This window comes from Pseudonaja textilis, chromosome Z, assembly GCF_049901715.1.
Source record: "Pseudonaja textilis isolate UNSWEBS1 chromosome Z, rPseTex1.2, whole genome shotgun sequence".
Lineage (NCBI taxonomy): Eukaryota > Metazoa > Chordata > Lepidosauria > Squamata > Elapidae > Pseudonaja > Pseudonaja textilis.
This window is the reverse complement of record NC_142008.1, coordinates 96,423,474-96,439,822: the sequence shown is the minus strand read 5'-3', so window position 1 is coordinate 96,439,822 and position 16,349 is coordinate 96,423,474. Positions and strand designations below refer to the sequence as shown.

The 16,349-nt window shown below is 44.8% G+C and overlaps 1 protein-coding gene across 1 annotated transcript in view; it reads right to left on the bottom strand.

Moving 5' to 3' along the window:
* The window catches only part of GPR179 (G protein-coupled receptor 179), a 52,466-nt gene that overhangs the window by 28,300 nt on the left and 7,817 nt on the right, over positions 1–16,349 (bottom strand). The window contains exons 3-8 of the mRNA XM_087917207.1: positions 10,228–10,489; positions 7,474–7,685; positions 7,236–7,304; positions 6,074–6,183; positions 5,047–5,285; positions 3,961–4,099 (exon numbers count right to left, since the gene is read on the bottom strand). Of these exons, the coding sequence (XP_087773333.1) occupies positions 3,961–4,099; positions 5,047–5,285; positions 6,074–6,183; positions 7,236–7,304; positions 7,474–7,685; positions 10,228–10,489 (1,031 nt within the window). The remainder of the gene's footprint in view (positions 1–3,960; positions 4,100–5,046; positions 5,286–6,073; positions 6,184–7,235; positions 7,305–7,473; positions 7,686–10,227; positions 10,490–16,349) is intronic.

Sequence of the window (16,349 nt, the reverse complement as noted above, 5' to 3'; positions counted from 1 at the left end):
TCGTACATTAGTATTTGGTCAAGGCCAGATATTGCCTATAGCATTAATCAATTGGCACAATTCAACGCTGAAACTACTGAACGACACTGGCAAGCGACAAAGCGTATCTTAAGATATCTTAAAAGGACAATGCACTATGCATTGTATTTGGAGCCAAAAGATGATTTGATTTTAAGTGCATATGCTGATGCAAGTTTTGCAACAGACATAAACACTAGGAAATCAACTTCAGGAATGGCTATACTGTTAGGAAAAGCATTGATTGGTTGGAGGTCAATTAGACAGCAACACATAAGTATGTCCACAATGGAAGCAGAATTTTCATGTTTATCTCACATATTTTGCCTGACTGCCATGCAGATTCCACTAGGGTATATCCCTAAGAACCCCCCAGTGAGTGTAGGACATGCTGGACTACTGGCACGGGGTAGGCACTCTGCTGCAAGGTATGGTTGAGGGTGGCCTTGTAGTCTCCACAAATTCTCAGGGAGCCATCTGGTTTGATGGGGTTGACAATTGGTGTTTCCCATCAGGCATGGTCGATAGGTTCTAATACGCCTTGCGCTATGAGCTTATTTAATTGCTCATCTATTTTCAGCTTGAGTGTAAATGGCACTCGGCGCGGTTTGAGGCGGATGGGAGCGATGTCAGGGCTAATATTAAAGGAGATTGGGGACCCCTTGTACTTGCCTAAGGTGTCATCGAAGACTTCTTGGAAGTCTCGTACGAACGTCGCTTCCCAGTCTTCGTCATCTGTGTGGTTGATGCCTGCCATCTCGATCCCCAGGGGTGAAAACCATTGCAAGCCGAGTAGGCTGGGGCGGTGCTTATCAATGATTGTGAGTGGTAGGATGCTGGTATGGTTTTTAAAAGAAATCTTGAAGTGTCCTGTACCAGCGATGGGGATGCGGTTCCCTTGATAGTCTCTTAAAATCAGTTTCTGGTCGTTTAGTTCTCGCGGCGTATGGTGGGTATCAGGCGTTTTATGGTCCGCCAAGATACCATAGAGAGGTAGGAGCCAGAGTCTACTTTCATGGTGCATGGTTGGTTTTCGATGGCGACCTCAACACGTATCTTCCGTGCGTCTATTGATGAAGCGTGGCCAATGATAACTGTTTGGTGCGTTTCTTCCCTTCTTGGTGCATCTATTAACTTCTTAGTTCGGCTATCCTGGCTCCATCTGTTGTCAGTCGGGGGGTCCCGGTTTTTGGTGGGGTGGCATCTAGTCTTCTTGGGCTGTTTCCTCGATGCCAGGGGCTGAAATTTCTTTTGTTGCGGCATACTTTGCCCTCGTTTCTCGCAAAAACAGCAAACAGCGTCCAGGAATTTGCATTCGGAACGCGGGTGATTTCCTCTGCAGCCAGCACATTGGTACCTTGACTTACAACTGCGCCGGTCTTGCCGTTCACGATCTGACTGAAGTCTGTGAATTTCTTCCTCTTTGCTGTCAGAAGGGGATTTGATGTCGCTATGGTAGGTGGAGGCTGCGAGTTTTTCTGTTGTGGTGGTCGTCTCGCCAGTTGAATGGTGGTCAGTTCCATTTGAACGCCGCATTCGCGCTGCTGACTTATGGGTGGCTTCAGCTGCGGTGGCTTCGGCTATGGCGTCAGTGAGGGAGATGTCCCCTTTGGCCATTAACCTGCTTTGAAGCGTCGGATCTTTCAGGCTGAGGATGACACGGTCACGCATGGCCTCATCCAGGTTAGCAAATCCGCACAACCCCCCCTAGGTCCCTCAGGTCGGCTACGAACTCACCAATGCTCTCACCCTCGTGCTGGTCTCGCTGATAGAAATTGTGCCTTCTGATGAGCGTTGGCACGGCTGGAGCGTAGTGGTTCCGGAGGATGGGAGCTAGGTTGTCCCAATCCATTGTCTTGACATCTGCAGGCTTCGCTAGTGCCTTGGCCATTTTAAAAACAGCGGGCCCGCAATGCATTAAGAAGACTGCTCGCTTCTTGCTGCCGGTAGCGTCTTTTAAGTTATTGGATTCCAAAAACATTTGGAAGCGATCAATGTAAGACTCCCAGTCCTCGCTGGCTGGGTTGAATGGTGCGGGCGGCGTGGCGCTGCTGGCCATTTCACTGGTCGCCTTAGCGCTGTTTGCCACGTGCTAATCAACCTTGTTGTCTCAGAATCCCATCCTCGTTGCCAGTGTTAAGTATGGTCGGTGGGTCCCATTGAGAGACGAGGCTCAAGTAGTGAACAACAGCTCTTTATTAAGGAGGCAGATTCTGAGACAAAACAGCCTAGCCGTGGCAGCCCTTTTTATAGAGCTGGCTGCGGTTAGGCAGCCTATGACAGTCTTTTGAGCTTGCCGCGCTTGGTTTTACCCAGTCGCGGCAAACCCCATACGAACCAATCAGGAATGCTTATATCGTCCAATCACGGCCCGGCTCTTCCGGACCAATAGGAATGCAGGTCTACAAGCCTGCTAGTATGGAACACCAATGCACCAGGATATCTACAGATGAGGATTTAAAAAGTCAAGATGACAGTTGTAACTGCATTATCAAAAGCTCCTTCCTTTCTTATACGCCAATTTATTCATTTTCTGTATACTTTGTCCCTGTCTTTTGGGAGAAGTGAGGTATGCGCTGCTCTGCTGCTGAATAATTGACAATACCAGAATAACAGAATAACAGAGTTGGAAGGGACTTTGAAGATACTGTAGTTCAACCGGCCCTCCTCCCAGTCAGGCAGGAAACCTTATACCATTTCAGACAGACAGTTGTCCAATTTCTCCTAAAAAAACTCCAGTGTTGAAGCATCCACAACTTCTAGACAAACCATTCCAGTGATTAATTGTTCTATCATGAAATTTCTCCCTTGTTCTAGGTTAACTCTCTCCTTGATTAGTTTCCATCCATTGCTTCTTGTCCTGCTTTGGAGAATAGGTTGATTTCCCTCTTCTTTGTGGCAGCCCCTTAGATATGCAAGGCTGCTACCAAGCCTCACTTAGTCCTTCTTTTCATTAAACTAGACATATCCAATTCCTTCATATGTTTTAATTTCCAGTCCCCTAATAATCCCTAATCAATATTTGTGACCTATATTTAACTAAAGTTCTGAGTAAGAACCCTGGGATTCAAGGCAAATTCTACTTTTCATTTCTTCTTGCAAACCATTGAAATATGTTGCTTTTAATGCTGCCAAATTCTGTTTCAGAGCTTGTATCATTAGGACAGAAATAGTAAAAGCAGACAATTATTTTCACTCTAAGTTCAAACAAGGTGGTATAAAAAATATGTGTGTCTGTATGTATACTGCAGAACTACTGAATAATTAGCTCACTTTGCAAAGATGTAAAATATATAATTATAAAATAAAGTACAACTTATGCATACACATTTTATTTTATACCTCATTTTTAATTAAGTTTTTACCACTTTGCAAATCTACTTTAATAATTCAGTAGTTCAATCTTAAAATATTTCTAACACCCTTTTGGTTTATTTCATTGCTCCATTTTAATCTCTCCCTTATACATTTCCATGTGAGTTTTAAACTATTGTGGTAAATGCTCAGATAAACATGTTATGTTCTTATCCAACATAGACAAACTGCAGATTTTATTGCTGCTTTTTTGGACAACAGCTTTTCCACAGCAACTTCTGCTTTGTTTATATAATTTTCAAAACATTATCGATATTTTTTTCTATTTGTACTAACATTTATGTCATATTACATTATCAAACGTGTATATACCTTTCCAGTGCCTTCATTTACTATAATAAAAAATGCAATACCTCATAATGTAAACAGGTATTTTTATCAGTCTGATTATAGATGGAGGTTGCAGTAGTTCTTGTCTAGAGACATCTGTTTATACTTTGGTAGATACAACTTATCAAGGCCAGTGGCCAGTGTTTACTCTTATAGCTTCTGGGAATCAGGTAATGCTGTCATCTTAAAATATTATTGCTTTAAGCCTGTCCTTTGAAAAAGCTCTTTTTCTCTTACCTCATTACATGAAAAGCGGTGGAAGTTATCAGCTCATTGTGGACAGCAATGCACATGTAGCGAGGTTCATGAAAAGCAGAAGGGATTGCTCGAGAAGTATAGCAGAGAAAACTTCCCCAAAACAAGAATAGCATTTCAGCTAGACAGCAAGAGATACAAAGATAAGCAGAGATGTGGCATTATTCTTCCCATAGTTTTCTGTATTCTTATCCCATGCCTCTAGATAGCATATTAAATGGAAGGATAGATGGAGAAAGAAAGAAAGAGAGAGAGAGAGAGAGAGAGAAGACAGATAGATGATAGATAGATAGGTAGATAGATAGATAGATAGATAGATAGATAGATAGATAGATAGATAGATAGATAGATAGATAGATAGATATCATATTCAAAATCGGCTAGGAAGACATTTCCCATCATTCTATTCATTGATTTATTTCTGACCTGAAATGGTTGGTGGTTGACAAAATTCTAAGAAGAAACAGTTGATTGCATATCCAGAGTTACAATAATCCCATTTAACTCAACATACGGTATTTCATATACTACAATTGAAGTTCTATACCACTAAAGCATGAACAAATTATTCTTCTGCTAGTGTCTGCAGTTGCATAACTATTCATAATCAACTCAATGGCAACTCAAAGCTGAGGATATGTATTGCTATTTATTGCTGCAGTAAATAATAGAAGCAAAATGTTGAAAATAAAACAAGCATTATGGAGGATGGAAGGAAAAGAGAGGAAAGGAATAGATAGGACAAATGTGGAAAGATGAAAGAGAATAATTATTCAAGGTTGAAAAGATATTTAGGAAAGAATAATAAAATCAATGTAAGAGATAACTTTTGACACTGTGCTTATTCTGAAAAACAGAAGTAAAAGCTGAATCAATGGGTGCTGACTTTAGGAAAGTAAAAGGTCAAGGGTAAGATGAAGAAAGGAAAAATATACAATAGAGACTATACAAAGCAAAAGCCAGGGTTAATTATTACTTATACAGAATAAACAGATGACAGATGCAACCATGTGATCAAAACTTTATCTTTCTCCTTTCCTGTCACATGGCAAAGTATGAGATCCTCACCCACAGCCATCATGTAATCCCATCGATCTTGATCACAGATGTAAAACTGGAGGCCCCTAGGAGTCTGGGAATGGACTACTAATGGTATGTTTTTCTCAATATTCTCCAGCATCCCAACTGTCCATGCAGCCAAAAACCAAAGGACCAACAGCAGAATCAATGCCAATTTTTTGAGCACTCGCCCACTGGTCATGTAAGGGACTCGCTGAGCCGTGTGAGACAGAAAGACCTTTAATACCCTGTGGGACAAGAAAACAAAAATGACCTGATTTAAAGAAGAACCATCCTCATTGTTTTATTTGCAAAATGAGAATGGTTTACAGTGTTCACGAATTGGAGGATGTATGCAGTCAAACATCTCTAAATAGTTTCTGCAATGAATTGCTACCAGTTGCTGGTTTAGTTACTGAAAGTTGGCTTTAATTGTCAACAATTAATGAAGGATTTTTATTTTCCTTTTTTCACCCCACCAATTGTTCTTTAATTTTGGCTCTTCATTTTTCTTTGAAATAGCCTTTTGATTTTAGACACTACTGTGAATTCTTCTAATGGAAAAGAAAATTTATAAACAAAATAAAAAGAAACACAGAAAACAAACCTAAGATGGGCACTAAGAGCTTAAAGACTGTATTAAACTAACATTTAATCATGTTGGAGTTCATTCAGAAGATTTGCAAAACTTGAGAGAGAAAAAATGGGTCCTGATTGGGATGTATATGCATTTTTACTTGAATTAATAATTTCCTCTTCAGAGGAAATTACAGTTCCCAGATGGCCCTGGAAAAGATGGTAAAAAAAAGTCAAAATGGTATCAAATCAGGGTAAGCTCTTAATATAATTTATCTGTGAAGTTTTTCTGGCACTTCTCTAACCAATATAGAGCCAGTGTCCTGGATTAAATGGATCACTGGATTTAGAGGGATTGAACAAAAGAGAGATTCAGCTGCCAGTATTCATTCTAAACACAGACTTAATAAGTCCAAGGTTCAATCCTTTTATTTCATCCAACTTCATGCAAACATCTCACCTATACAGTTTAAGGGTGATTGTTCCATAAACAATGGTAAAACCCAGCATGCGCACCCATCGCAGGACAATGCAGCGGAAGATACTTGGCTTGAAGTACAATATAAAAACCTGCATGAGAAGGGAAGGCAAACATAGTGGTGGGTAGACCATGTTTCTTTTCTCAGAATTGGGGAAAGAAAGAGAAGGGAAACTTAAATTTAGTCTTGGGTCCGAATTAGACTGCCTTTGCACAATATTCTAGGTTAATTGACCATGACTGATTAAATAAATTCAGTTCTTTGAGTTTGCACTGAACTATATAGACTAAAGCAAAATATAAACCAACCCTCACAACTCAGCTTTCTATCCTTGAGCTATTGATTAATCAGACATCTCAGGACTATCACACAAAGCAGATTATTCTAATTAACCTCATTTTTTTCATAAATTTAATGTTTATGAACATTAATATTTGTATTTTTCATAGTTTATAATCACCAGTCTATACGTGCATGTTTGCATGGTTCTGCAGCACTTTTTTTGGAGGGGTGGGGTCGTTCAGGCCATAGGTGCCTCCTGGACTAGTCTCTTCAGTTTTCCTTGCAATATTTTTCCAAAGCGGTTGCCATTACCTCCTTTCTAGGGCTGAGGGGAATGTTGGTCCAAGTTCACTCAGCTGGCATTGTGTCTAAGGCAAAACTAAAACTCACGATCTCCCAATTTCAAGCTGAGTGCCTTAGCAATTACACCAAACTGGCACTCAGCCCTGCATTCCTATGCTAAAAAGATAGTTTGAGAAGTGCAGTAGTTTCCCCAATCTGTTTTTAGACTGCTTCAAAATGCTTCTCAGTGTTATGGGGTTTCCCTTTTTCTCTCATCAGACTCTTGTTCTACTCTCAGAGGCTGTCATTTCAAGCACACATATTTTTTTTTGCCTCTGTTTGCCCAACATATAGTCTTCCTTTGGTCAGCAGTATATTGACAGCACAGCCCTAAATTGCTTGTTCAACCCCTTTTTCATTCTCCTTCCTGTAAGCCAGGACACTGAAAATTAGTTTTCTTTCCCAGTAGTAACCCACACTGAGACGGTGAAGCAGGCTATGTTCATTTTTCTTGATGGCCCAGTACTATTCATGTACCTCAGATAACTGAACCCCCTTGGATCCAATTCAGATACTCACAGGAAAATAAAGCAGGAGCGAGCCAAAGAGTATTGTCTCCAGAAGAATAACCCCTGAAGCCCGAATCCTCTGGAAAAAGAGAAATGAATATGAAATGTTGATGCTTTGAAATCAAGATTGGTGATTCTAAGGTGGTGCAAAATTTCAACATTTGCAAAAAAAATAATGTCAAGTAAAGAGAGCAGGACAGCCATTTTATAAACTCAGTTTGTGTTCTACTGCTCACTGGGGCCCGTACCTTGCTCTTTCTATAATGGTAAGAAACCAACATGTTGAAGAAAACTGTCAGCATACAGAAGGCCTGGAAAGCAAGAACAATAGCCCGTAGTGACCAGTCTTCCTGGATCAGACATGGTTTGCCATCAATGCAGGCCTTGCATCCTTCCTGACAGGGACGGCATTGCAGCAAACTCCCAGAATCTACTGCTCCATTTTGGGAAGCACTTTGTCCTTAAGGTGGGAAAAAAGAGTAGAAAAACAATGTGTTAAAATAGTTGATAACTATTACTGATCACCATCCTGAATGTTCCTCTATACTCATATTTAAGGAGAAGGCATTCCATCTTAAAAGTTTTGAGTAGACATCTGCTCTCTTGGTCATTTAGATATAATGTTGTCCAGTTCAAAATGTACATATACAAAAAATTTAATTCATGTTTAATATTGGGTAGTGGGCTTCAGTAGGCAAGAAGCAGACCAGCATAGCTACAACAGCATTTATTGACTCAAACTGGAACTAAGGAACAGCAGGCAAATGCCTGCAATTTATACTCGGGGCCCATAGGGCCTTAACCAATCATAATACTTAAAAAGCCCACCCAAATATGAATGTTCTAAATCAGGGGTGTCCAACCTTTCACCTTCCCTGGGCCACATTAGAAGATGAAAATTTGGTTTGGGCCGCACATAAAATAAAATAACAGTAACGATACCTGATCATCCAAAAAAACCATAGAAAACATAGTTAACATATTAAATTTATTTGGAAATGAAGTTAGTGAGATGTTTTTATTATTTATTAAAAACTATTTATTTTTTATCATGGTTTTTTTATCACAGTTTTTTTATCACGGTTTATTTTCCGGCCAAATTTTGCGGGGAAGTCGTCGCCTCGCGCCTACCTCTCCTCCTGCAAATGGCCCGGATGGATGAGGCAGGACTGGAAGGCAGAAGCAGCAGAAGTGGCGGGGGCAGAAGCCACCGCTGCTGCTTCTGCCCCACCGCCGCTGCCGGCGGTGGGGGCAGAAGCGGCAGCGGGGGCAGAAGCAGCAGTGGTGGTGGGGGAAGAAGTGGTGGTGGGGGCAGTGGTGGCGGGGCAGAAGCAGCAGCGGTGGTGGGGGAAGAAGCGGCAGTGGGGGTGGCGGCGGGGGCAGAAGCGGCAGCAGGGAAGAAGCGGCGGTGGGGGCAGAAGCAGCAGCGGTGGCGGGGGAAGAAGCGGTGGCAGGGGCAGCAGTGGCGGGGGCAGAAGCAGCAGCAGTGGCGGGGGAAGAAGCGGCGGTGGGGGCAGCGGTGGCAGGGGCAGAAGCAACAGCAGTGGTGGGGAAGAAGCGGCAGCGGGGAAGAAGCGGCGGTGGTGGGGGCAGTAGCGGCAGCGACGGCGGGGGCAGAAGCGGCGGCAGTGGCGGCGGCGGCGGCAGCAACAGCAGGAGGTGGCGCTCTGACAGTGCCTGCCCTTTCTCTTGCTGCTTGGCCTGGTGCTCGCCTCCCCCCGCCTCGCACCTGCCTCTCCTCCTCCTCCTCGCTGGCTCTGGCACGAAGGTTGGGGTGGGCACTGGGCCGCATTACGAGGCGACCTGGGCCGCATGCGGCCCGCGGGCTGCGGGTTGGACAAGCCTGATCTATACCATCCATATGCAGTATATGGAGTTGTTGTGACTCGGAGGTTTGAGCCTGCTCTGTTAGAAGACACAGACTTGAGCAATGAGGAAGAGGAGGATTTGGCCTAACATTTTTGTCCCGAACCTTACAAAAACCATCTTCTGACTAAGATGGATCAACAGCAGCAGCAGCAGCAGCAGCAGCAGCAGCAGCAGCAGCAGCAGATTAATCAGCTTCAAAATGATAACCAAGTTCTGCAGCAGCAAATTACTCAGCTGGTTAATCAACTCACACTGCTGCAGTCTCATGCTGCTCCTCCTGCCCCTCCCCGTAGGAAATGCCCGGTAGCTGTGCCAGATAAATTCTCTGGGCAGCCTGAAATGTTCCTGGCTTTCATGGGACAGTGCCAATTGTTTATGGCTCTGAGGCCGGAGGATTTTCCTGATGACTGGGCTCGGGTGGGGTTTGTAATCAGCCTTCTGTCAGGCTTGGCTGCCAGGTGGGCCACTCCTTTGTTGGTGCAGGACAGTCCATTGCTAACAGACTATCAGGGGTTTTGGCTTCACCTGAGACTTATGTATGAGGACCCCATACGGGCTCAGACAGCAGGCAAACGCCTGAAGGAACTTCGCCAGGGGAAACACCCCTTGCAGGAATTCATTTCAGAGTTTCGACTGCTCTGTTTGGACTCTGCATGAAATGATGCGGCTTTAATGGACGCTTTCCAAGATGGCCTGTCGGAGGACATACAGGCCGAGTTGGTTCACGTGGAGCCGGCCCCGACCCTCAATGCTCTGGTGGTGCAATGCTTACGCATTGACGCCCGACTTCAACGGCGTAAGACTCAACGCCCCGTTCCGGAGCAGCCATCCACCCCAAGGCCACAGCATCCTGTACAACCAGCACCACAGGTCTTCCACAGTGCCATGGCCAGGGCCGAGGAGCTGATGGAGTTGGGTGCGATCCGACCTCGTTTGATGGTCCAAGAACGCACACAGAGACTCCAGGGAGGCTTATGCCTATATTGTGGGGGGGCCTGGACATTTTGCAAATTCCTGTTCTGTTCAACGGCAGGGGACATGCAGGCCTTTGCCCGAATCTAGACTTGATCAGTCAGGGAAACAAGGTCGGTCCGGCCTCGGGGAAACTCTAGGCCAGACATGTATCAACCAACCGCCCGAAGTAGCGGAGGTGGACTCTGGACCCCCTCGCCATTTACTTCTAGACACTCGGGTTTTCTTGCCATCCCGGTCAGAGTGGATTCCTGCAGTTGCGTTGGTGGACTTGGGGGCTATGACCAGTTTCATGGACCAGGCCTTTGCAACTAATTTTGACGTCCCCTTGGTTGCAGTGGAGCCTCCAGTCAAGGTAGAAACGATTGATGGGTGGGAACTTCGTGCTGGGCCCATTCGTTTCGCCCCACCCAGCCGTTGCACCTGGTTATTGGGGACCATGAGGAGGTGATTAGTTTCTACATCACTGCAGACCTCCACCTCCCCTTGGTCCTCGGAATGGCCTGGTTACGGTTACACAATCCTCGGGTGGCATGGGCGCAGAACGCCATTTTGTTCCCGAGTCTCTAGTGTGTGGAACATTTATGACACACCTGTGCTGGCCAGGACATTGCCGCCCCGCCATCTCCGTACCTCCTGAACTCTCTGATTTTTCCGATGTATTTAGTGAGAAGGAGGCGGATCAGTTACCCCCGCATCAACCCTATGACTGTCCCATGGACCTTTTGCCCAATGCCCCACTACCCAAGGGACACCTGTACTCTATGTCTGAGCCTGAATTGGCCGCCCTTCATGATTTCTTGGAGAAGAATTTGGCCCGGGGTTTATCTGGCCGTCGTCATCCCCTCTTTCTGCTCCCGTTCTTTTTGTTAAAAAGAAGACGGGTGACTTGCGCTTGTGCTGCGATTACCACCAGTTGAATGCCATTACAGTGCGGAATAGTTATCCCTTGCCGCTCATTCCAGAGTTGATGGAACGGTTATGGGAGGCTACTGTCTTTACCAAGCTCGATCTTCGAGGGGCCTACAACCTGGTGTGGATGCGAGAGGGGGACGAATGGAAGATGGCATTTTGAATACACCGTGATGCCATTTGGGTTGACCAATGCCCCTGCGGTCTTCCAGCACCTGATGAACGATGTGTTCTGGGATGTGCTCAATCGGTTCGTGGTGGTGTACCTGGGTGACATTTTGATTTATTCCAGGTCCAGGGAAAACCATATTCAACAAGTTCGTCAGGTATTGCAACGTCTTCGGGAGCATCAAATGCCTCTTTTTCCAGACTTCCAAAGAGTTCTTGGGCCACATCATCTCTCCCAAAGGCATTGCCATGGACCCGCACAAAGTGGAGGCTTTGTGTAGTTGGGAACCCCCTCGTCGAGTGAAAGACGTTCAACGTCTCTTGGGGTTCGCTAATTATTATCGGACCTTCATCCCGGGTTTTGCCAAGCTGACGGATCCCATCACTCAGCTCCTTAGAAAGAAGGTCCTGTTCCAGTGGGGGCCCCTGCAGCAACAGGCCTTTGAGGCTCTCAAGAAGGCCTTCGTAGCAGAACCTATCCTGAAGCATCCTGATCCACATCATCCGTTTGTGGTGGAGATGGATGCGTCCAACGTGGCTATTGGGGCTGTGTTGTTGCAAGCCCCAGTGGATGGCGCCCCTCTTTTTCCCCGTGCTTACTATTATGGGAAACTCACTCCTTCCGAGCGCAGCTATACTATCTGGGAAAAAGAGTTGCTGGCTATCAAGGCTGCGTTTGAGACCTGGCGACATCATCTTGAGGGGGCTCAGCCCAAGGTGGAAGTTTAGACAGATCATCATAATTTGGAGCACTTGTCCACTGCGAGGAAGTTGAACCAGCGACAGATTCGGTGGTCGTTGTTCTTTGCCCGGTTCAACTTTTTTGTGACTTATATCCCCAGTGGTCAAAATTGGAGAGCAGATGCCCTGTCCTGTAAACCCAAGGACCTTTGTCCCGAGGACCCTCTTCCTCCACGTAGGGTGCTGCCACCGGAATCTTTGGCCATTATCCAGGAACCGATGGATTTACGGACTCGGATACAAGAGGCGCAGCGTTTAGACGCTTGGTCGCAGCAGAGAATGGGAGAAATTGGACCTGACTCCCCATGGACTCTGGAGGAGGGCTTACTACGACATCGGGGCCGATTGTACGTGCCCAGAAGGACACTTAGAGCCCTCATCATGACTCAATGTCATGACGACCCTGCTGCTGACCATTTTGGATTTTTTAAGACCCTTCATCTTGTCACACGGACTTTTTGGTGGCCTCGAGTCCGACATGATGTCTACGACTATGTTGCGTCCTGTCTACTGGGCCGACAAGCAAAAGCCGTGATGGGTGCGCCTCCTGGTCTCCTTCAACCACAGCCAACTCCAGACAGACCATGGGGGGCAATTTCCATGGACTTTTTAATGCATTTGCCCTCTTCGTCAGGGTATACGACGGTGCTCATGGTGGTTGATATGTTAACTAAGATGGCTCACTTTATCCCCTGTCGGAGGTTACCGTCAACTCATACTACTGCCCAGTTTATTTTTGCAATGCGTGTTCCATCTGCATGGTCTGCCGGACAGGGTGGTTTCGGATCGTGGTGTCCAGTTTACCATGCAATTTTGGAAGAGCCTGATGACCGCGTTGCAGGTGCAGGTGTGCTTGGCATTGGTGCACCATCCGGAGACTGATGGTGGGACGGAGAAGGTGATTGGCATCCTCGCCCAATATTTACAATGTTTTGTTAACCACCAACAGAACGATTGGGTGACTTATCTCCCTTTGGCAGAGTTTGCCTTCAATAACTCTCAGCACACCTCCACTCACATAACACCTTTTTATGCGAACGTGGGCTTCCATCTGAGGTTTTTCCCATTGTCGATCTTGGATTCCCCGGTTCCCGAGACGCGGGACTTTTTCTCGGAACTGCATTCGGTTCACCAATTGGTTTCACAGCAATTGGAATGGGCTAAGGCGGACTACAAAAGATTTGTGGATCGTTCGTGTCGGGCAGCGCCTCCGTTGGCTGTGGGAGACAGGGTGTGGTTATCCACGAAGCATCTATGGGTCAACCGTCCGGTTAAGAAGTTGGACCATCACTTCATCGGTCCCTTCCCTATCGAGGCGGTCATCAATCCCGTTGCTTATCGGCTCACCCTACCGCGCTCCATGCACATTCATCCTGTCTTCCACCATTCCTTTCTGGTTCCTGACGCCCCATCGTGTGCCCTCCGTTCCCCCGCTGGTACGGTTTCTCCATCTGTACCTGCCGATGATCCCGCTGCTGACGACACGGTGGTCAGCATTCAGGATTCTCGCTGGCTGAAAGGACGATTTCAATACTTCGTTGAGAAGCTAGGGGATGGACCGGAGGCTCTTTCCTGGGTGGATGCTTCCACGGTTCATGCCCCGGACCTTATCCGGAGATTCTATGAACAGTTTCCATTGAAACCGCATCCGGATTGTCAGACTCGGGGGAAGGGCCCTCTGGTGAGAGATAGTGTTGTGACTCGGAGGTTTGAGCCTGCTCTGTTAGAAGACGCAGACTTGAGCAATGAGGAAGAGGAGGATTTGGCCTTGAGGTTTGAGCCTGCTTTGCTGGAGGACACAGACTTGAGCCATGAGGAGAGGAGGATTTGGTTCTGAGGTTTGAGCCTGCTTTGCTGGAGGATTTGGAATTGTCTTCCTCCCCAGGACCTTCCTCCCTGGTTGTGCCTCAGGTGTCAACAGATAATCAGGAGAGCATAGCGGAGCCTCTGGTTGAGGATCAAACTGAGGAATGTTGGTTTGATGCGAGGAAAAGATGCAGGCATAGACACGAGATGCAACATAGAAGGAAAGGACAAATCAGGGACTGAGATAAGAGACTGACACGCCCCTTAGGGAATAAAAGTGGACGTGTTAGCTCTGGATTCTCGTTTGGGACAATTTGTTAATTTGGGATAGAAGCTTCGACAAATTCTGTGTGTGGCGTTTGCCTGTGATTTATGATCTTGTTTTATTATCGGACTTGGCAGGCAGCTTGTGGGAGACTGCCAAGGACTTCTCCAGCCAAAGGAATTTAACCCTGTCGTTACTGGTCTTGTCTGCTTGTTTATATTCCTTTGGAAACTTGGACTCTCACCTCGTGGGCACAGGTGAGACATAACATGGAATATACTGGGCAAGGTATATTCCTATTCCAATCTGGAGAGGACCACATCATACTTGCCTCATATTTAGTTTTTAATTTAGTTTAGTCCTATTTAGTTTTTAAAGCAAGCAGAGGAAATCTCTATTATCCATATTTTATCCCAAAAATTCTGACATTGCCCAAATCCAAAGACAAATTGGCCAAATCTCATTCATGTATTTGGGGCCTGATTTTTCTTTTTCTTTTGGGGATTTCCCACTCCCATCCCAAGCCCCATCCCTGCAAAAAAATGGACCAAAACTTCAGTTTATACGCCTTGCAGTGACATTCAGCAACACTGGATAGTCTTTTGTAGACCTTTGATCCCTCAAATATGATTTGCTCTATGTTAAAATTAGGAATATCTTAGAAATAAACCGAACAAAATGGCAGTTCTAATTCAGCACCTAGAATCTGGCCAAATGTGCAAGGTTTCATTCACTCAATTCTTAAATATGCCAAAGCAGGAAATAATAGGTACAGTTGGCAGTACCTCCCCTGTTGGATTACAGGTAATCCTTACCTTACAGTGGTGGGATTCAAAAATTTTTACTACCAGTTCTGTGGGCATGGCTTAGAGGGCATGGATACTATGAAATCTCCAGTCGGAGGTGGTATTTGCCAGTTCTCCAAATTACTCAAAATTTCCAGTACCAGTTCTCCAGAACTGGTCAGAACCTGCTGAATAGCACCTCTGCTTATGAACACAATTGGGCCCAAAATTTCTGTTGTTAAGTGAGATAGTTGTTAAATGAATTTTGCCCCATTCACAACCTTTTTGGCACAGTTGTTGAATGAATCACTGCATGTTGTGTCGCGGGAAAGACCGACTCGAGACCAGTTAGACTTCAGCTCTTTTTATTAGTTCTTAGCAACTTCAACAATAGCGGAGCCGCAGCAGCCTCTTCTATAGCGGCTGCTCGCGGCTCACGGCCAATGACGGCTCCTTGACTTTCCCGCCGTCAGACGGACCAATCAAAAGGCAATATTACAAGTATAAGACAGACCAATCAAAGGCAGTATTGACGGACCAATCAAAAGGCCGTATTGACAGACCAATCAAAAGGCAGTGTTTCAAGTATGAAAATATATAACACTGCAGTTGTTAAGTTAGTAACACAGTGAATGTGCCTTCCCTATTAACTTTTCTTGTTGGAAGATCACAAAAAGTAGCACAAAACCCTGAGATGCCGAAACTGTCATAAATATATGCCAATTGCCAAGCATCCAAATTTAGATCACATGACTGCGGAGCAGTGTGAAAAATGTTGTAAGCCAAAATTGGTCATAAGCCAATTTTTCAGTGATGTTGTAAACTTTGTATGGTCACTAAACAAATGGTTGTAAGTTGAGAACTATTTCCATGCCACCTTGCACTTGAGTAGGTAAAATTGCTATTTCATTTAAATTGGGAAATATATATTGCTCTGATTTTATTCCAAATGAATGTATGAGCAGAAGCAGCAGGGGGCGTGCATAAGCGCACCAACGTGCCTACCGTCCCTGTCCTATTGTTTCTTTTATTTTTCTTATATGTACCCATTTCATGTATTCATAACTATGTATACACTTATACTTATTATCTTGTAAACAATTGACAAATCAAATAAATAAATACATAATAAAATAAATAAATAAAATCTGTAGTGTGCTCATTTGGGACTGAACCGGAGACACAGCTTAAATTAATTGGCAGCCCTTTCTATACTGTAGATGCATTGGTCTTTTGAAAGATTTCCAAACATATATTTAATAATAGACTGGGGTTTTCTTCCAATGACCATTGAAGATAGAATAGGAAATTAAGGTAATTATAGGAAATTGATTGAGAAACAGCAAAAAAAAAAAAGCCCATAGAATTGCTAACTACAATATGAAGTATATAATCTTAGAGTAATCTTTAGATTAAAATCTCAATATTTAGACATATTAGAAAGTCATTAGATTGATGCTAAGGACAATAATGATTCTGGAGCAGCTAATTTGTATTCTTAAATTCCAATCACAGATATTTAGGAATAAAAACCCATTTTCATAACTGTGTTTGGGATTTGGGAAACTACTATATCTGTTTTTTTCATTATTTTTCACTCTTCAAG